Source organism: Pan paniscus, chromosome 19 (assembly GCF_029289425.2).
Source record: "Pan paniscus chromosome 19, NHGRI_mPanPan1-v2.0_pri, whole genome shotgun sequence".
In the NCBI taxonomy this organism is placed as follows: domain Eukaryota; kingdom Metazoa; phylum Chordata; class Mammalia; order Primates; family Hominidae; genus Pan; species Pan paniscus.
In genome coordinates, this window is record NC_073268.2 from 76,806,892 (window position 1) to 76,829,293 (window position 22,402).

General features: G+C 41.3%; 1 protein-coding gene across 3 annotated transcripts in view; it reads left to right on the plus strand.

Annotated features, from left to right (window-relative positions):
- The window catches only part of PPM1D (protein phosphatase, Mg2+/Mn2+ dependent 1D), a 63,687-nt gene that overhangs the window by 11,366 nt on the left and 29,919 nt on the right, over positions 1 to 22,402 (plus strand). For all 3 annotated transcript variants that reach the window (XR_010110693.1, XR_010110694.1, XM_003814465.5), the window contains exons 2-3: positions 11,518 to 11,746; positions 21,857 to 21,981. Coding sequence is in view for 1 of the 3 variants with exons in the window: in XM_003814465.5 (XP_003814513.1) it covers positions 11,518 to 11,746; positions 21,857 to 21,981 (354 nt within the window). In the remaining 2 variants the exon portion in view is untranslated. The remainder of the gene's footprint in view (positions 1 to 11,517; positions 11,747 to 21,856; positions 21,982 to 22,402) is intronic.

Consider the following 22,402-nt stretch of genomic DNA (forward strand, 5'->3'; position numbering starts at 1 on the left):
TATTCTTGCAAAAAAAGGAAAGGTAAAGCTGAAGATATAAAAAGATCAGAAACCCGGATACTTTTAGGAATCTAGGTAGCAGTTTCATCAGGGTCTTGCTGCTGGACGTGTACCAGATAACAGTCTGTTTTTTTTCAATGAAGAGAATAAATAAGAAACAGCAGCATTTGGAGTCACCATTTGGTTATGATAATTCACTGTCATTTTCCAAGAGCTATCAGACTTTTGCAGTGGGCAAACTATGTAATAGGAATAGATGGGATTTACCACCCCTTCTTCTTTCATGTTTTACTGGTGGCAGGAATCTTTGTTATTCTTTGAAGGATGCGACAGTGCTTTTAAATTATTAGTTTGGAGTAGAGTCTCATTGTTGAGGTGCTCCAAAGTCTTGCACTTGGCCTTTTCTACCATAATAGGCTTCCTAACCTATCAGTTAAGAGCTTTCAGGAGAAGCTATTAGTTTTTGTCCAGCCAGTTGATATTCCATTCAGTCTGTGGAATTGGGGAATTGTGTACTATGTAATACTAAGTAGTATTACTGCTTAAATAAGCCCTTTAAATAAGGGCTAAAGTGAAAGCAGTGTAGCCTTTTTTTTTTTTCATTTGGACTATTTCTTCAGAAAAAATTCTCAAAACTGAATTATTTGCTTAAACAATGTATACCTTTTGATGGTTGCCAATAAGTATTTTCAAATTGCTTCCCTGAAGGCTTACATCTCCGTACTACTTTGGAATTGGAATTCTGTAAGAACTCTTAAGTGATTGAGAGTATGTGCCCTAGAGTTGTACTGCCTAGGTTCGAATTCCAGCTTCTCCACTTACTGAGAGTTGACAGCGTGCTGGCAGCCCTCGCTGGCTCTCAGCGCCTCCTCAGCCTCGGCGCCTACTCTGGCTGCGCTTGAGGAGCCCTTCGGCCCGCCACTGCACTGTGGGAGCCCCTCCCTGGGCTGACCGAGGCCGGAGCCGGCTCCCTCAGCTTGTGGGGGAGGTGTGGAGGGAGAGGCGCGGGTGGGAACTGGGGCTGCGTGCTGCACTTGTGGGCCAGCGCGAGTTCCAGGTGGGCGTGGGCTCTGCAGGCCCTGCACTCGGAGCGGCCAGCTGGTGCTGCTGGCCGCAGGCGGTGAGGGGCTTAGCACCCGGGCCACTAGCTGCGGAGGGTGCGCCGGGTCCCCCAGCAGTACTGGCCCACCAGCGCTGCGCTGGATTTCTCGCCAGGCCTTAGCTGACTCCCCATGGGGCAGGGCTTGGGACCTGCAGCCTGCCATACCTGAGGCCCCCACCCCGCCTCGCGCAGCCCAAGCCTCCCCAATGAGCACCACCCCCTGCTCCATGGTGCCCGGTCCCATCGACTGCCCAAGGGCTGAGGAGTGCAGGCCCAAGGGCTGAGGAGTGTGGGCGCAAGGCCCGGGACTGGCAGGCAGCTCCACCTGCGGCCCTGGTGCGGGATCCACTGCGAAGCCAGCTGGGCTCCTGAGTCTAGTGGGGACTTGGAGAACCTTTATGTCTAGCTAAGGGATTGTAAATACACCAATCAGCACTCTGTATCTAGCTAATCGGGTGGGGACTTGGAGAATATGTCTAGCCAAGGGATTGTAAATATACCAGTCAGCACTCTGTGTCTAGCTCAAGGTTTGTAAATGCACCAGTCAGTGCTCTGTGTCTGGCTGATCTAGTGGGGACTTGGAGAACTTTTGTGTCTATCTCAGGGATTGTAAATGCACCAATCAGCACCCTGTCAAAACGGACCAATCAGTTCTCTGTAAAACAGACCAATCAGCTCTCTGTAAAATGGACCAATCAGCAGGATGTGGGTGGTGCCAGATAAGGGAATAAAAGCAGGCTTCTCCAGCCAACATTGGCAACACGGTGGCGTGGCTTCCACACTGTGGAATCTTAGTTCTTTTGCCCTTTGCAATAAATCTTGCTGCTGCACACTGTTTGGGTCCACACTGTCTTTATGAGCTGTAACACTCACTGCGAAGGTCTGCAGCTTCACTCCTGAAGCCAGGGAGACCACCAACCCACCAGAAGGAACGAACAACTCCAGACGCAAGGCATTAAAAGCTGTAATACTCACCGGGAAAGTCTGCAGCTTCACTCCTGAAGCCAGCGAGACCACGAACCCACCAGAAGGAAGAAACTCCGAACACATCCGAACATCAGAAGGAACAAATTCTGGACACACTGCCTTTAAGAACTGTAACACTCATGGCAAGGGTCTGCGGTTTCATTCTTGAAGTCAGTGAGACCAAGAACCCACCAATTCCGGACACATTACTACCTTTGTGACCTTGAGTAAAACTATTTGCACCAGGGTATCCTTACCTATAAAATAGAGATGTTATAACAATTTATTGGTTTTTGCCTTTATGACATGCATATTTTCTTGCTTAAGAAAATTTTCCTTAGGCTGGGTATGGTGGCTCACACCTCTAATCCCAACACTTTGGGAGGCTGAGGTGGGCAGATTGCTTGAGCCCAGGAATTCAAGACCAGCCTGGGCAACATAGTGGAACCCCCTCTGTACAAAAAATACAAAAATTAGCTGGGCGTGGTGGCGTGCACTTGTAGCCAGCCCAGGCAAACCCAGCTGCTTGGGAGGCCCAGGTGGGAGGATCGCTTGAGCCGAGGAGGCGGAGGTTGTGGTGAGCCAAGATCATGCCACTGCATTGCAGCCTGGGTGACAGAGTGAGACTCTGTCTGAGGAAAAAATGAAAAGAATACTTAAGTGAGAGTTAGTATACTAGATGGTGCTGTCTTTTAATGCACTTCTAGTTTTATGTCATTAAAAAAATTAAAATATAAAGTAGAAAATAAATACTATAGTTAAGGAAGACAACATAAAAATACCAGTTCCTTAATATATAAATTTAGTGCAGTTTCAATCAGAATCTCAAGGTTTTTTAATTTTGCAAGTTGCTACTAAAGTTCCTTTGGAAAAGTATGTGGGAGAATTTTCTTTTTACTTTTTTTTTTTTTTTTTTTTGGTAGAGATAGGGTCTTACTATGTTGCACAGACTGGTCTTGAACTCCTGGGCTGAAGCTATCCCCTCCTGCCTTGGCCTGCCAAAGTGCTGGGATTACAGATGTAAGCCACCGCGCCTGCACCTCCCTCCCCCCTTTTTAAGCGACAGGATCTCTGTGTTGTCCAGGCGGGAGTATAGTAGCTATTCACAGGTTCAATCACAGTGCACTATAGCTTCTAACTCCTGGGCTCAAGCATCCTCCTGCCTCAGCCTCCCAAGTAGCTGGGACTGCAGGAATGAGTGACTGCACCCAGCTATGTAAGATTAATTTTTTTGTTTTTGTTTTTTTTGGAGGCAGAGTCTTGCTGTCACCCAGGCTGAAGTGCAATGGCATGATCTCGGCTCACTGCAGCTTCTGCCTCCCAGGCTTAAGTGATTCTCGAGCCTCAGCCTCCTGTAACTGGGGTTATGGGTGTGGTGGCACACAACTGTAATCCCAGCTACTCTGGAAGCTGAGGCACGAGAATTGCTTTAACCTGGGTGGCGGAGGTTGCAGTGAGCTGAGATTGAGCCACTGTACTCTAGCCTGGGCGACAGAGCAAGGCTCTGTCTCAAAAAAAAAAAAAAAAAAAGGAAAACTAAAAAGAAAAAGAAGGCCAGGTTCAGTGGCTCATGCCTGTAATCCCACCAGCACTTTGGGAGGCCGAGGTGGCAGATTACTGAAGGTCAAGAGTTCGAGACCAGCCTGGCGAACATGGTGAAATCCCGTCTCTACTAAAAATACAAAAATATTAGCCTGGTGTGGTGGGTGGCACATACCTATAATCCCAGCTACTCGGGAGGCTGAGACAGGAGAATCCCTTGAACCCAGGAGGCAGAGGTTGCAGTGAGCCAAGATCACGCCTCTGCACTCCGGCCTGGGTGACAGAGTGAGACTGTCTCAAAAAAAGAAAAAGAATTGAGGGATACTTAAACTACCAATTATTAAAAAGTACTATAAATAGATTAGTAGGATGAGTTTAGAAATAGATCTAAGGCAAAATGTAGCATATAATAAAGGTGACATTTCAAATGAATAGGGAAAGTATGAATTAGTCATTTTTAGGTCATTGCAAAATATCTCTTTGTTCATGTTAGGCTTTTGACCAAAAGTGTGATTTAAATAATATTGCATCTAAGGATATTTATTTTTAGCTCGTTTTTTCACTTGCCATTTTGTTTTAGGTGATTTTGTGAATGGCTGAATTATTTGTATACTGTAGGTAAATTTTGTTGTGTTTTCTTTCTTTTACTCTTTCTTTAGGAGACTGAGTCTTGCTCTGTCGCCCAGTCTGGAGTGCAGTGGCACGATTATAGCTCACTGCAGCCTTGAACTCCTGAGCTCAAGTGATCCTCCTGCCTCCTCCTCTGAAGAAGTTAGAACTAACAGATGCATGCCACTAAACCTGGTTAATTAAAAAAAAAAATTTTTTTTTTTTTTTTGTAGAGACAGAATGTGGCTGTGTTCCCCAAGCTGGTCTCCTGGCCTCAAGTGGTCCTCCTGCCTTGGCCTCCCAAAGCACTGTGAATGTAGGCATGAGCCACTGTACCCTGCCAAATTTTGTTTTTTGAATGTGCTGTAGAACTTCTGAGAGTTCACCTCATTTATTCATTCACATTTATTGTAGTAGAAGTTTTTTTGTTTGTTTGTTTTTTAATTTACTTCAGTTTGTTTAAAAAGAAAGAGGATAGCCAGGCACAGTAGCACATGCTTATAGTCCCAGCTGCTTGGGAGGCTGAGGCAGGAGGATTGCCTGAGCCCAGGAGGTCAAGGTTGTAGTATGTGATGATCACACCTGTGAATTAGCCTGCACTCCAGCCTGGGCAACATATTGAGACCCTGTTGTTAAAAAAAAAAAAAAAAAAAAAAACAGAAGAAAGGGTTTTATCAAAAGCTAGTAAACACCCCAAATAATTGAAAGGGCTGAAGAAACATACAATATACTCTAGGCTGAGCTTCTAGGAAATAACTTCTGCAACCAGATTGCAAACTGGATGGGCTATGAAGCTGTCCTTGCTGTGATTTCTGCCGGCAAAATTGATACCTTTTCTCTGCTTTTTTTTTATTTTAAATATTGCAAAATATAGCATATGTATAGAAAAGGTCATAAAACATAAATGTACACTTCAATGAATAATTATAAACTGAACACCATCCAGTTAGGAAAGAACATTGTCTGCACTGCAGATATCTGTATGTCCTTTCTGATCTCATATTTCTATCTCCCCCTAAAAAACTACCTTCCTGACTTTCGTCATGAGAGTTCTGTAATGGTTTACTTGTTTTTCTTAATAGTTTTACCACTTTTCTCTAAACATGATGGTTGTTTTTGAAGAAAATCATGCTGTATGTGTTCTTTTATAATGTGCTGCTTGTGAGATTCTTGTGTGCTTTATGTAGTATTGCCCATTTTCATGTTGAACAACTTGGGCTGTTGCCCATTTGTAGCCCTTATTATTGTTTTAGAGACAGGGTCTTGCTGTATTTCCCAGGCTGTAAACTCCTGGGCTCAAGCGATCCCCCTGCCTCACAGCCTCCTGAGCAGCTGGTACTACAGGCACATACTACCATGGTTGACTCATGTATTTGTTGTATATATATGTTAATTTGTGGTATATACCTAGGAGGTAGTCAAAGAGTATACATATCTTTACCTTTAATAAGTAATGCCTAAATGTTACCTGCAATGTACCAGTTTACACTTTCACAGTAGTTGATGATAGTACATGTTGCTCCATTTTCTTGACCACAGTTTGGTTGCTATTGTCGAACTTTAGTTTGTGTGGTCTTGTAGTTATGCAGCACTATCTCATTGTGGTTTTAAATTAGTATTTCTCTGATAATTAAAGAAGCTGAATACCTTTGCATATTTTGTGGCTGTTTGGATTTCCTATTTTGTAAAAGGCTTGTTTAAGCTTTTTGTCCATTCTCCCATTTGGGTAGTCTGTCTCATTGATTTGATTTGTAGGAAAATTTTATATATTCTGGATGCTTTTCCTTTGGTGCATAGGTGTGTGTATTTCTGTTCTGTGTGTTGTTTTTATTTTAATAATGGTATCTTCTGAAGAATAGTTTTTTTAGTTGCTTTTAAAAAATGTGCAGTGTGATAGATGATTTTATGTATGTATACATTGTGAAATGATTACCACAGTCAAGTTAATTAACACATCCATCACCTCACATAGTTACCTTTTTTTTGGTGGTGAGAACACTCAAGATTTATTTTCAGCAAATTTCAAGTATACAAAACAGTATTATTAACTATACTCTCTGTGTTGTACATTAGATACTAAGAACTTACTCATAATGGGAAGTTTGTGCTGTTTGACCAACATCTCCCCACTTCTCCCAACCCCTAATCCCTGGCAACCATCCTTCTACTCTTTCCTTCTGTGACTTTTTCTTTAGATTCCACGTATAAGTAAGATCACACAGTATTTGTTTTTTCTGTGTTTGGCATATTTCACTTAGCATAATGTCCTACAGGTTCATCCTTGTGTTGCACATGGCAGGATTTCCTTTTTTTTTTTTAATGGCTGAACGATATTCCATTGTGTATACATACATTTTCTTTATTTATTTATCTCTTGCTGGATACTTAGATTGTTTTCATATCTTGGATGTTTTGAATAATTCTGCAGGGAGTGTTGAGGTACATGTATCTCTCTGAGAGACTGATTTCATTTTCTTTGGATATACATTCAGAGGTGCAATTCCTGAGTCATATGGTACTTCTATTTTTAGTTATATTTTTAATTCTATAATATTTTCCATAATAGCTATGCCAATTTACATTTCTATCAGCAGTGTACAAATGTTCTCCCTTCTTCACATCCTGGCCAGCACTTGTTTACTGTTATCTTTTTGATGATAGCCATCCTAATAGGTGTGAGGTTATCTCTCTCTTTATTTATTTATTTTTTTAAATTTTTTTTTAGATGGGTCTTCTCGCTCTGTTGCTCAGGCTGGAGTGCAGTGGTGTGATCACTGTAGCCCCAGACTCCTTGGCTCAATGGAACCTCCTGTCTCAGCCTCCTGAGTAGCTAGGACTACAGATGTGTGCTACCATGCCCGGCTAATTTTTAAATTTTTAGTGGAGATGGGTCTCGCTATGTTGTCTATGCTGGTGATAAATTCCTGGCCTCAAGCGATCTTCCTGTCTCATTTTGTTTTTGATTTGAATTTCTGTCGTGATGATTGATGTTGAGCTTCTGTTCATATACTTGTTGCCCATTTGTATGACTTCTTTGACAAATGTCTATTCAGGTCATTTGCCCAGTTTTTTTTGGGGTTTGTTTTGTTTTGTTTTGTTTTGAGACAGAGTCTCGCCCTGTCGCCCAGGCTGGAGTGCAGTGGCATGATCTCGGCCCACTGTAAACTCCACCCCCTGGGTTCAAACTATTCTCCTGTCTCAGCCTCCCCAGTGGCTAGGATTACAGGCGCCTGCCACCATGCCTGGCTAATTTCTGTATTTTTTGTAGAGACGGGGTTTCACCGTGTTGGCCAGGCTGGTATTGAACTCCTGACCTCGTGATCCACCCACTTCGGCCTCCCAGAGTGCTGGGAATACAGGCATGAGCCACCGCGCCCGGCCTGCCCAGTTTTTAACTGTGTTTTTGTTTGTTTGTTTGTTTGTTTTGCTATTGAGTTGTATGATTTCCTTATATATTTTGGATATTAATCTCTTACCACATAGTGTAAAGTTTGTAAATATTTTCTCCTGAAAGTTGCCGTTTCATTTTGTTGATGGTTTCCTTTCCCGTGCAGAAGCCTTTTAGTTTGATGTAGCCCACCTGTTTTTTTCTGCTTTTGTTGCTGTTTTTTTGTTTGTTTTTGTTTTTGTTTTTGTTTTTTTTGAGACAGAGTCTCGCTGTACTACACAGGCTGGAGTGCAGTGGCGTGATCTCAGCTCGCTGCAATCTCTGCCTCCTGAGGTTAGGATCCCTCCTGAGCTGGGATTACAGGTGTGCGCCACCATGCCTGGCTAATTTTTGTATTTTTAGTAGAGACAGGCTTTCACCATGTTGGTCAGGCTGGTCTAGAACTCCTGACCTCATGGTCCACCCACTTTGGCTTCCCAAAGTGCTGGGATTACAGGCATGAGCCACTGCACCCAGCCTGTTGCCATTTCTTTTGGTGGTCATATTAAAAAAGTAATTGCCAAGACCAATGTCGAGATTTTTCCTTATGTTTTTTTTCTAGGAGTTTTGTGCTTTTTGTTTTTCTTTTCTTTTCTTTCTTTCTTTTTTTTTTGAAGCAGAGTCTCACTCTGTTGCCCAGGCTGGAGTGCAGTGGCACGATCTTGGCGCACTGCAACCTCCACCTCCAAGGTTCAAGAGATTTGCCTGCCTCAGCTGCCTGAGTAGCTGGGATTACAGGCGCACACCACCACATCCGGCTAATTTTTATATTTTCAGTAGAGATGGGGTTTCACCATGTTGGCCAGGTTGGTCTCGAACTCCTGACCTCAGGTAATCCACCCACCTCGGCCTCCCAAAGTGCTGGGATTACAGGTGTGAGCCACCGCATCCGGCCTGAGTTTTATGCTTTCAATGTATTTCTTACATTTCAGTTTTTAATCACTTTCCAGTTAATTTTTGTGTATGGTATAAGACAAGGGTACAATTTCATTCTTTTGCATGTGGATATCCAGGTTTTCCAGTGCCATTTATTGAAGACTATCCTTACCTCAGAGTTTTGTTTGTTTGTTTGTTTGTTTCTTGTTTTGAGACAGGATCTCACTCTGTTGGCCAGACTGGAGTGCAGTGGCACCATCTCCACTCACTGCAGCCTCCACCTCCTGGGTTCAAGCGATTCTCCCACCTCAGCCTCCTGAGTAGCTGGGACTACAGGCACACATGCCCGGCTATTTTTTGTATTTTTTGATAGAGATGGGGTTTCACCATTTTGGCCGGGCTGCTTCAGGGTGTATTTTTGGAGCCCTTGTCAAAAGAGTAGTTGACCATATATGCATGGGTTTATTTCTAGGCTCTCTTTTCTACTCCCTTGGTGTATTTTTATGTCTGTACCATACTGTTTTGATTACTATAGCTTTGTACTACACTTTCAAATCAGGAAATGTGATGCCTTTTAAGCTTTGTTCTTCTCTCTCAAGATTACTTTACCTATTTGGGGTCTTTTGTGGTTCTGTATAAATTTTAGGGTTTTTTTTCTATTTTTGTGGAAAATGTCATTGGAATTTTGATAGAGATTGCATTAAATCTGTAGATCTCTTTAGGTAGTATGGACATTTTAACAATATTCTTACAATCCATGGACACAGATTTTTAATGTTTATTTTTGTCTTCTCTAGTTTTTTCATCAGTGTCTTACAGTTTAAGTATACAGATCTTTCACCTGCTTTGTTAAATGTATTCCTAAGTATTTTATTCTTTTTGATGCTATTGTAAATAGGATTGTTTTCTTAACTTTTTTTTTGGATAGTTTGTGAATAGAAATGCAACTGATTTTAGTATGTTGATTTCGTATTCTACAATTATATTTGTTTATTCTAACAGTTCTTTGGTTGAGTTAGGGTTTTTTCTTTTCTTTTTTTTTGAAAGAGAACAGAGTCTCACACTGTTGCACTGTTGCCTAGGCTGGAGTGCAGTGGCATGATCTCGGCTCACTGCAAGCTCCGCCTCCTGGGTTCATGCCATTCTCTTGCCTCAGCCTCCGGAGTAGCTGGGACTATGGCCACCTGCCACCACGCTCAGCTAATTTTTTGTATTTTTAGTAGAAACGAGGTTTCACCATAGTCAGGATGGTCTCGATCTCCTGACCTCGTGATCCACCCGCTTTGGCCTCCTAAAGTGCTGAGATTATAGGCGTGAGCCACCACTCCCAGTGTGTTAAGAGTTATCTCAAAAAAAAAAAAAAAAATTATCGGCCAGGCGCGGTGGCTCACGCCTGTAATCCCAGCACTTTGGGAGGCCAAGGCAGGCAGATCACGAGGTCAGGAGATCGAGAACATCCTGGCTAACACAGTGAAACCCCGTCTCTACTAAAAAAATACAAAAAAATTAGTTGGGTGTGGTGGCAGGCGCCTGTAGTCCCAGCTACTTGGGAGGCTGAGGCAGGAGAATGGCATGAACCCGGGAGGCGGAGCTTGCAGTGAGCCGAGATCATGCCACTGCTCTCCAGCCTGGACGACAGAGCGAGACTCCGTCTCAAAAAAAAAAAAAAAAAAAAAAAAAATGGAACACTCATTTACTGTCTTTATTACTGATTGTTCTTTTTGCTTATGTTGGATTACAAGCCTGCATTTTTATTTTTTTTCTTAACATAATTCTATTCCTTTAAACTTCCAGGAATTCTTCATCTTTGACTATGACCTTTCTGTGTGTGTCTATATGTTGTGGACTTATTTCTAATATTTACATTCTGTCCTTTCAGTGGGATTTTGGTGGGGAGAATATGTCATTGTTTGGACTCATTTTGCCATCATGAACTATAAGTTGCAGTTTGTTTAGTGTTACAGAATACTTCAGAATTGTTGAATGACAGTGAATTTAATTAAACAATATAGGGTTTGTAATTTAATATACAGGGATTCTGCCCCTAAATATTTGAGTTATCTGAAGCAGGTTTCTTAATTATTCAAAGTATTGATATCCTTATCTGCAAAATGAGGAATAAGTAAATAAATAAAGAGAATAATCATATCTGTCTCATAAGTTCGTCACAAGCATTATTTGAGATAATACATGTAAAGCTCTTAGTATAGAACTTGGTATACAGTGAGTATACTCAGTAAATGGAATTTGTTAAGTGGTGACTATTCAAAATAGTTATTTCAAAAACAAATCAAGCCGAGTGCGGTGGCTCATGCCCATGATCCCAGCACTTTGGGAGGCCGAAGCGGGTGGATCACCCAAGGTCAGGAGTTTGAGACCAGCCTGACCAACATGGCGAAACCCCATCTCTACTAAAAATACAAAAATTAGCTGGGGATGGTGGCAGGCGCCTGTAATACCAGCTACTCGAGAGGCTGAGTCAGGAGAATCACTTGAACCCAGGAGGCAGAGGTTGCACTCCAGCCTGGGTGACAGAGTAAGACTCAATCTAAAAAACAACAAAACAGAAAAACAAGTAGCTTTTTCAGAAAGCCTTTTAGAAGAGATATGAGTAAACAGATGCTAAGTGGCTGGCTAAATGATACCACAACTCTTGAATCAAAACTGATTCAGATTAAAAAAACCTCTTAACACATTCTTTCCTATCAATGTAGTTAGGACTAAGAGTCATGTAGCAGTAGTAAACCTATCCTGTAATATATATCTCTTAGGATTGGTTTGATAGTTGTATCATAATTGCATTATTTATAACATTAATTTATTAATGTATTCATTAACCTAAGTCCTTTAGTAGTTTTCAGAATATTTTTCTTAAATTGTTTCCTGTGCTAATTCGAATGTTAACATGCTAATTCAGAGTTTGTTGCCATTTGTATCCTGACAGTGTATTAATGTTTATACTTGTAAGAGTAAAATATTTTATTTCTTATTACAGCGGAATGGCCAAAGACTATGACGGGTCTTCCTAGCACATCAGGGACAACTGCCAGTGTGGTCATCATACGGGGCATGAAGATGTATGTAGCTCACGTAGGTGACTCAGGGGTGGTTCTTGGAATTCAGGATGACCCGAAGGATGACTTTGTCAGAGCTGTGGAGGTGACACAGGACCATAAGCCAGAACTTCCCAAGGAAAGAGAACGAATCGAAGGACTTGGTGGGAGGTAACATTCTGTCGTTTTCTCTTTCCTCTTTTGGTTCTATTTAGTCCTTTTATGCTTTACTAATGAAATTGACCTACTACTCTCCCTTTTACTGAAGTTACTTTCTTAGTATTACAGGTTTTTTAGTTTGTCTGATGTAATACTCAGGTATGTATGTTCATATTTTTCTCATTACTATGAATTGACTTTTATTTCTGATAATGACTCTAATAGGAAATAATATTTCAGTGAGCCCCAAGGAAACAGTACAAGGTTTTACTGAAAACCTTTCATATGACTTTCAGAATCTAGACGGAGCAGCTCTTGGAGTTCCAGAGTAGAACACTTTGAATCTGGCTGGGGGAAAAAGATTAAGTTAGAATTAACCTTCAGCTTTTTTCATTGATTTCAGATTTACTGCAAACCTTTCCAGTTATTGTTTTCTTTGTTTGAACTTAGCGTTTCAATGTGTAAGTAAATTGTAAACTAGGAACTGAAATTGATTTCAATTTTATATTTTTATGATTCAAACTTAAATGAAAGATTATTCTAAAAATCAAGAGAGTGAATAACATGAACAAATTTAAAAATTATCTCAATACTAATTTTTAAAAATTGAGGATATGAGGCAAGTTGAGTAGAATCCAATGTTTTCTAAATAATCCTTCTAACTAAAGCCTTCCCATGATATCGTTACTTGCCTCCTCTTTTTTGCTTTTATTAAATCAAAATTGGTCTTTTGCAGAGAAACGACAAACTAAGGAAAATAATTAGCATCTGGCCGGGCACTGTGGCTCACATCTGTAATCCCAGCACTTTGGGAGGCTGAGGCGGGCACATCACCTGAGGTCGGGAGTTCGAGACCAGCCTGACCAACATGGAGAAACCCCGTCGCTACTAAAAATACAAAATTAGCTGAGTGTGGTGGCACATGCCTGTAATCCCAGCTACTCCGGAGGCTGAGGCAAGAGAATCACTTGAACCTGGGAGGCAGAGGTTGTGGTGAGCTGAGATTGCACCATTGCACTCCAGCCTGGGCAACAAGAGCAAAACACCATCTCAAAAAAGAAAAAAGAATTAGCATCCTTAAACTATAAGGAGTTCAACAAATTAATAAAGTACTAAAATGTGAGGCTGGGCGCAGTGGCTCACGTCTGTAATCCTAGCACTTTGGGAGACCGAGGCGGGTGGATTGTCTGAGCTCAGGAGTTCGAGACCAGCTTGGGGAACATGGTGAAACCCCATCTCTGCTAAAATACAAAAGAAATTAGCCGGGCGTGGCAGCGTGCACCTGTAGTCCCAACTATTCGGGAGGCTGAGGCAGGAGAATTGCTTGAACCCAGGAGGCAGAGGTTGCAGTGAACTGAGATTGCGCCACTGCACTCCAGCCTGGGCGACAGAGTGAGACTCCATCTCTTAAAAAAATAAAAATAAAATAAAATAAAGTACTAAGGTGCATGGCACCCCTGGATAGGTGGATAAAGGAGAGAAAGTTTGAACAATAAAAAAATGCAAAACATTTTACAGTAGTAAACATTTGGTGAAATAAAAGTAAAACATAAGATGAAACTTCATTTCCTGTTATTAGATTAGGAAAGATAAAAGAAAGAGATTCCTCTCAATATTTTTATTGAAATGGTTACCTTCTTGGTAAGATTACAGATTGGTACTACCTATATAGAAAATAATATATACCAGTAGCTTTAAATGTTTAGGGAATCTATTCTAAAGAAGAAATCTGAACTGTGGACAAAAATATCTGAATAGAGTTATTGATTGCAGCATTTGTAATGACTGTTAAAGGCCAGAAGTAACTTGAAGGCCTAACAGCTGGAGAATGGTTAAGTATATTTAGCAACATATTCATAATGCTGAATATGATACAGCCATTAAAAATAACATTTATAGATAAGTTTATAAAACTCATGGTGTTTTGAAATTTTTCAAAGTAAAGGTAGAGTAATATGAACTCCCATGTATATGGGGAAGGTTTAATGATAGAGGAAAATGTTTATGGTCACAAAAAAGCAGGATATAAAATTATATTTCTGTTGTTAGCAATGCAGAGACATGGGAATAACATGGAAATATTCTAAATTTTTATAAATGAGTGATGAGATTTTATGCCATATGTTTATTTTTTTAATGGCGACATTCATTTGGTTCAAATTCAGGTATCATAAAAAAGAGGATATGCTATGGAAGGTCTCTCAGCTGCTACTGTCCCAAAGGCCACCTCGTTCCCCTCCACTTGCTGAGCAACCAGTATGGCTGTGTGTCCTTTCAAAAGAGAGATATTCATATACAATCAAATATATTATGGAGCTGTACCATGTACAGATGTACCATCATTTATTTTAATCAGTCTCCTATTGAAGGATTTTTATTTCTAATTTTTTTTTGTTATTGCAAACTGCTGTGAAATGAAAAATCTGCACATATGTGTTTTTGTGCACTTGCCAGTATATTTGTAAGATCATTTCCTAAAAGTGGAATTGCTTGGCCAAAGAGGTGTATGTTTTGAATATTGATAACTATTTGTCTCTATAAAGGTTGTACCAATTTACACTTCTACCATCAGTGTATGTGGATGTCCTGGACAACAAATAAAACTTTTTGATCATATCCAGTTTCAGGTTTAAAAAAGAGGTGTCTCAATGATGTGTTTTTTTGTTTTTTGTTTTTTTTTGAAATGGAGTCTGGCTCTTCTGCCCAGGCTGGAGTGCAGTGGCGTGATCTCGGCTCACTGCAAGCTCTGCCTCCTGGGTTCATGCCATTCTCCTGCCTCATCCTCTCTAGTAGCTGGGACTACAGGCGCCTGCCACCACGCCTGGCTAATTTTTTGTATTTTTAGTAGAGATGGGGTTTCACCATGTTAGCCAGGATGGTCTTGATCTCCTGACCTCATGATCCACCCACCTCAGCCTCCCAAAGTGCTGGGATTACAGGCGTGAGCCACTGCACCCGGCAATGATGTTGTTTTAAAAAAAAATTTTAAGAAATAGAAACGAGGTCTTACCATGTTGCCCAGGCTGGTCTTGAACTCCTAGGCTCAAGCGATCCTCCCGCCTTGGCCTCCCAAATTGTTGGGATTACAGATGTGAGCCACGTGCCCAGCTTCAGTAATGTTTTAATTTGAATTTCTTATGAGAAATATTGAATCTTTTTATATATTTAAGAGCCATTTATATTTTCTTTTCTCTGTATTTCTTTTAATATTTATTATTCATTTTGGGGGATTGTTGTTAGCCATTTTTTCGCCACATTAATGTGTAGGGGCTAGCTGTACATTAAAGAAATTAGTCTGATGTATGTGATGTGAATTTTAGATATTGTTTCCACAGTTTGTCTTTTGATTATGCTCCTGGAACTTTTTCCACATGGAAGTTTCTTTTAATGTAGTTAAATTTATTAGTCTCTTCTGTTACAACTTTTTGGGTTTTATGCCACACACACAGTGAAGCTTTTTAATAAAGTCTGCTATATTTTCTTTTAGTACAACAGGAATATTTTTGGTCTTAGAAACTCTGTTTGTTCATTGTATTTGTTTTTGACATGATCTCACTCTGTTGCCCAGGCTGCAGTGCAGTAGCACAATCATGGCTCACTGCAACCTCAAGTGATCTTCCCATGTTAGTCTCTTGAGAGCTGGGACTACAGGTGCACGTGTGCCACCATGCCAGCTAATTTTCTTTTTCTTTTTTTTTTTTTTTTTGAGACAGAGTCTTGCCCTGTTACCCAGGCTGGAGTGCAGTGGCGGGATCTGGGCTCACTGCAACCTCTGCCTCCCAGGTTCAAGCGATTCTCCTGCCTCAGCCTCCTGAGTAGCTGGGATTACAGGTGCACGCCACCATGCCCAGCTAATTTTTGTATTTTTAGTAGAAACGGGGTTTCACCATTTTGGTCAGGCTGGTCTTGAACTCCTGACCTTGTGATCCGCCCACCTCTGCCTCCCAAAGTGCTGGGATTACAGGTGTGAGCCAATTCGCCCGACCAGGAAGGAGTATTTTGCTCACTTTTCCATAAATGTTTGTCTTTGATACTGTTTTAAAACTCAAGAAATGATAGTTTCTTAAGGTATCTGAAACTTTATTAATGAACTTTGCATATTCTTACATTAACAGCCATTAGTCAGTCAATGAAGACATTAGTTGAATAGAAATTTTTTTTTTTTTTTTTTTGAGACTGAGTTTTGCTCTTGTTGCCTAGGCTGGAGTGCAGTGGCACGATCTCGTCTCACCGCAACCTCTGCCTCCTGGGTTCTCAGCCTCCGGAGTAGCTGGGATTAGAGGCATGTACCACCACACCCAGCTAATTTTGTATTTTTAGTAGAGACGGGGTTTCACGAACTCCCAACCTCAGGCGATCCACCTACCTTGGCCTCCCAAAGTGCTGGGATTTCAGGTGTGAGCCACTGCTCCCGGCCCTGAATTGAATGCTTTTTAAAAATCCCTGCATAATTTAAAAAAATTAATGACTTTAATTTTAAGAGTACTTTTAGATTCACAGCAAAATTAAGTGGGAAGCACAGAATTCTCATATATACTTTGGCCTATCCCCCGTCTCCCAGGCTTCCCCACTATCCTTCTCCAGAGTGTTTGTTGTAATCAATCAGTGAACCTACACTGACATACTGTTATCACCCAGTGTCCATAGTTTACATTAGGGTTCACTCCGGGTGTTATACATTTTATGGGTTTTAACAAATACGTCATGACACGTATCCATCATTATAGTATCATGCAGATTAGTTTCATCACCGTAAGAGTCCTCTGTACTTTGTCTGTTCATCCCTCCCCCACTTACTCCTGGCAACTACTGCTGTTTTTACTGCCTTCATAATTTTGCTTTTTCCAGAATGTCATATAGTTGGAACCATATAGTATGTAGCCCCTATGCATGACTTTTTAATATATGCATTTATTGTTTGTAATATACTAGTTCACTGAGTTATACAGCTCTTGCAAATATTGACACTTTTTATTATACTATATAATATCCAGTCATGCAGCCTCTCAAAAAACTCCACTGTATACATGTGGTCTTAGTAGTATTATGAAAAAAAAAAATGGACCTTGGAGACACCCTGAAAAAGTCTGTAGTAACCTGCCAGGGGCCCCCAAACCACATTTTGAGAACCACTTTGCCAGTACTCGTATGGTTTCATCATCTTTTATATTTTAATCTTTAATCCTTCTGGAATTTTAAGATCTAAGCTATGTAGTAAATAGACAAGTTAACTTTTTTTCTAGATGGCTACTAGTAGCCACTTGAATAATTATACATCTTTTCATTACTGAGTAGCAGGGTGACCAGGCTTAAGACCCTTCTTTAGTGGGAAGATGACCTTGAATTTACCCTCTTCTTGTATTTCTCTGGTGAAGATAAATGTGAAATATCACCTCTGTCGTAAGACAGCATTGCTTATTGTAGAATGATCCCTGAATGGAATTGCATCTTGGTAGGGAAGTTGTTGAATGGACTATACATTTCTATTCGGAAGCACAGGTCTTGGCTTCCTTGTATGCATGCAGTTTGTCTTGTGTAGGGACCAAGAAACTGTAGTCATGTGCTATTTATTACATTGGTTTCTGTGACACATGAAGCTTACCTAAGCTAGACCCTGTCGTCTTGTTTACAACTGAGCCATCACTTGGGAGATGGAAAAATGGCTTCTGGCTGTCTGAATCACTGCTGAAGACAATATCCTTGAAGCTGCTATGGTGGCATACTCTATTTCCTGCCCAGTATTCTGCAAAGTTAGATGAACCTCCTTTCAGGCTATAGTCTATTTGATCTTGTGATTGTGAAGGTGAGAATATATCTGACATCTCTGCTGGTTGTCATGCTAAGTGGGCTTTGCAAATTATAAACAGAATTCCTCCATATATTTGGGTCTTTTCTGGGCTATAATTTTTTTCCTGCTTATTTACCAGTATTATAATTTTTAAAACTGAGACTTTATTATAATTTTAAATATTGGTAGGCGTGATTCCTTCTCATTAATCTTCCTTTTAAAAAATACTTTTCTTGGGGCCGGGCACAGTGACTTACGCTTGTAATCCCAGCACTTTGGGAGCCTGAGGCGGGCGGATCACCGGAGGTCAGGAGTTCGAGACAAGCCGGGCCAACATGGTGAAACCCTGTCTCTACTAAAAATACAAAAAAATTATCCAGGCGTAGTGGCATGTGCCTGTAATCCCAGCTACTCGGGAGGCTGAGGCAGGAGAATCTCTTGAACCTGGGAGGCAGAGGTTGCAGTGAGCCAAGATCCTGCCGCTGCACTCCAGCCTGCCCAACAAGAGTGAAAACTGTCTCAAAAAAATAAATAAATAAAGCAGCTGGCTGCGGCACTTGTAATCCTAGCGCTTTGGAGGCCAAGATGGGAGGATCACTTGAGGTTAGAAGTTTGAGACCAACCTGTTCAACATAGCGGGACCTCCATCTCTAAAAAATTTTTTTATAATTATAAATAAATAAAATAAATGAACAAAAAAGGAAATAATTATTTTCTACAGAAGAAATTACCCTTTTGTGTTTTAAAAATACCTTTCTTGACTATTCTTTCTTGTTTTTTTACTTGAATTTTAAAATTATATTTTATTTGATTTTAATAATGTTTTTAGAAAGAGTTTTTTGGCTTTATTACCAAAAACACCATCTGGACAGTTGGGCAGATACTCCGCTATTTTGGAGCAGGTAACTTTTTGCAAAAATTGAGCTATTTTATTATAAGTTATTTCCTTGCTTCCCTCTGTCCCGGCCTAGGCAACGGGCCAGCATTTTGTTTTTCCAGCCTTCTGTTGCTGCTCAGTCAGCTCTCTGCATGTCAGGCTGTTCCTTTTTACATGCCTTTTAATCATATAGGACAACAACAGGAAGTGCAGTAAAAGCATCTTTTATAACATTGCTTTGGTTTTTTGTTACTAGATGTTAAAACTTCTATGTTTTAACCAGTATCATTATTTGTCTTTTTGTTTCTCAGAAACACAGATCATAATATCTTTGAATATTAAGTGTCGAGAGAGCTGCTCGTCTAGTTATGTTGGAAGCCGCTACTGTAAATTACTTAGGTACTAAGCCTTACCTTGTAAGGAGAAGGTTTAGCAAAGAATAATAGAGCTTTAAGATGGTATTAAGGCAGAATGTTGGCATCTTATCATAACTCTTGTGTTTCATGGATTCTTGTGAATGGCAAGTTTAGTCTTTACTCTGCTGTTGACTTTTGAGAATCATCATTGAAGAAAGCTTAATACAACAAAATGAATGCCTTTGATATTTTAACTCTTGTTATGATCAACCTATTTATATCAGAACTTATTTAAACTAGTTCTTGGCTGGGCATGGTGGCTCACGCCTGTAATCCCAGCATGTTGGGAGGCCCGGATGGGAGGATAGCTTGAGCCCAGGAGTTTAAGACCAGCCTGGCAAACATAGTGAGATCCGTTCTCTACAAAAAAATTACATGCCTTTGGTCCCAGCTATTTGGGAAGCTGAGGTGGGAGCATCACTTGAGCCTGGGAAGTCAAAGCTGTGGTGAGCCATGATCACACCACTGCACTGCAGCCTGGGCAACAGAACGACACCCTGTCTCAAAACAAAATGAAAACTAGTTCTCAAAAGAGATGGTAGGCTGGGCGTGGTGACTCATGCCTGTAAGACTAGCACTTTGGGAGGCTGAGGCAGGCAGATTACTTGAGGCCAGGAGTTCGAGACCAGCCTGGCTAATATGGTTAAACCCCGTCTCTACTAAAAATAAAAAAATTAGCCGGGCATTGTGGTGGGTGCCTGTAATCCTAGCTACTCAGGAGGCTGAGGCTGCAGTGAGTCAAGATCACACCACTGCACTCCAGCCTAGGTAACAGAGCGAGACTGTCTCCAAAAAAAAAGGGTGGGGGGATGGTGAATGAGCAACTTTCTGGAATTTCTATTCTTTGTTAACACCCACAATGTTTTCTGGTCATTCTCTACTTGTTTCAGTCTTCCTCTGGACTGTTCAGTATACTCACCACTAGCCACAAATGGCTGTTTAAATTAATAAAAATTAAATTTAAAAAATCAATTCCCATTTGAAGTAAAGCTCATTTCGGTCATGCCAGGCATAGTTTGAGAGACCATCTCTAATGTTTTGATTATCAGTGTTTTTTCCTAAAGAACTAATCATATTTCAGGCCAGGCGTGGTGGCTCACGCCTGTAATCCCAGCACTTTGGGAGGCCGAGGTGGGTGGATCATGAGGTCAGGAGATCGAGACCATCCTGGCTAACCTGGTGAAACCCCGTGTCTACTAAAAATACAAAAAATTAGCCAGGCATGGTTGCAGGTGCCTGTAGTCCCAGCTACTCATAGTCCCAGCTACTCGGGAGGCTGAGGCAGGAGAATGGCATGAACCTGGGAGGCGGAGCTTGCAGTGAGCTGAGATCGCACCACTGCACTCCAGCCTGGGCGACAGAGCCAGACTCTGTCTCAAAAAAAAAAAAAAACAAAAAACCTAATCATATTTCCAAGTTTTAGGCATTTCTTTTGCTCCTATGACACATTTTTAGGAGGGTTTTCTTACTCTTGTAACTCCCAAATCTATATGTCTACAGCTGATCTATTTCACAAAGTCTAGTCTCACACTTTGAATTACAGAAATACCTAAATATATAGTATTTTCTGTATATTGCTGAAATCATATTAAAACTGCCAACAATTAGCTGGGCATGGTGGCACATGCCTGTATTCTAAGCTACTCAGGAGACTGAGGTGGGAGGATCACTGCAGCCCAGGAGGAAGTCAAGCCTGCAGTGAACCATGAGTGCACCACTGCACTCCAGCCTGGGCGACAGAGACCCTGTATCAGAAAACAAAAAACAAGCTGGGCGCTGTGGCTCACACCTGTAATCCCAGCACTTTGGGAGACTGAAGTGGGAGGATGGCTTAAGCCCAGGACCAGCCCAGGCAACATAGTGAGACCCCGTCTCCTCAAAAAAGAAAAAATTAGGCAGGCGTGGTGGCCCACGTGGTGGCTCCCAGCACTTTGGGAGGCTGAGGTCAAGAGTTCGAGACCGGCCTGGCCAACATGGTGAAACCCTGTCTCTACTAAAAAATACAAAAATTAGCAGGCGTGGTAGCACGTGCCTGTAGTTCCAGCTACTTGGGAGGCTGAGGCAGAATAATCACTTGAACCCAGGAGGCGGAAGTTGCAGTGAGCCGAGATGGTGCCACTGCACTCCAGTCTGGACAACAAGAGCAAAACTCCATCTCAAAATAAATAAATAAAAATAAACAAAAAAACTGGCTGGGCACGGTGGCTGACGTCAGCCTGTAATCCCATCACTTTGGGAGGCCGAGGTGGGCGGATCACTTGAGGTTGGGAGTTCAAGACCAGCCTGGCCAACATGCTGAAACCCCATCTCTGCTAAAAATACAAAAATAGCCAGGCGTGGTAGCATACGCCTGTAATCCAAGCTACTCGGGAGGCTTAGGCAGGAGAATCGCTTGAACCCAGGAGGTGGAGGTTGTGGTGAGCTGAGATCACGCCATTGTGCTCCAGCCTGGGCAACAGAGTGAGACTCCATCTCAAAAACAACAACAACAACAAAAATTAAAACTGAAGGTCTGCTATGTTGCCCCCGTCCTCAACATAAACACTCAGAACCCTGTAACCTTTCCTTTTTAATTGCTTATATCACAATTTAATCCCTATTTATTTATTTATTGAGACAAGAGTCTCGCTCTGTCATCCAGGCTGGAGTACAGTGGTGTGATTCTCGGCTCACTGCAGCCTCTGCCTCCCGAGTTCAAGCAGTTCTCTCTCCACTTAGATAAGGCCTTCTGTCAACCCCCAATTGTTTACTAATTAGGTAGTTTTGCTTTTTTTTTGACATGGTATTTATACTCACTTTTCTTCACATTACATTCATTTGGTTATACTGCCTATTCCAGTAATCTCAAAATTTTCCGCTTTGAATCTACCCTAATTCCTCTCTGAACAGGAATTTTGGCTTATGCATCTTTGTATTTGAAACACATAAGACATTATTTTGTAATAATGTAGTCTTATTTTATTAGTGATTTAATATACTGAGCTATCTTAGTTGTTGTATTTTAATCATTTAGATTATTTATGTGAACTCTTTATTTTTAGTGTAATGAACAAGTCTGGGGTGAATCGTGTAGTTTGGAAACGACCTCGACTCACTCACAATGGACCTGTTAGAAGGAGCACAGTTATTGACCAGATTCCTTTTCTGGCAGTAGCAAGAGCACTTGGTAAGTAGGACTTAATTTGGTGAAATTATATTGAATTTTCTACAATATATGGTGGCAAAATAAAAGAGGAGACTGAGAACTAAACCCTTACTTGGCATATAGTGAGGGTAGAGATATCATGATATTCTATTAAATGCTTTAGAACCTAATCGAAGCCATGCATGGTGGCTCACGCTTATAATCCCAGCACTTTGGGAGGCTGAGGTGGGCGGATCACTTGAGGTCAGGAGTTTGAGACCAGCCTAGCCAACATGGTGAAACTGCATCTTCACTAAAAAATACAAAAATTAGCTGGGCATAGTGATGTGTATCTGTAGTCCCAGCTACTCAAGAGGCTGAGTCAGGAGAATTGCTTGAAAGCAGGAGGCAGAGGTTGCAGTGATCGCACCACTGCACTCCAGCCTGGGCGACAGAGCAAGAC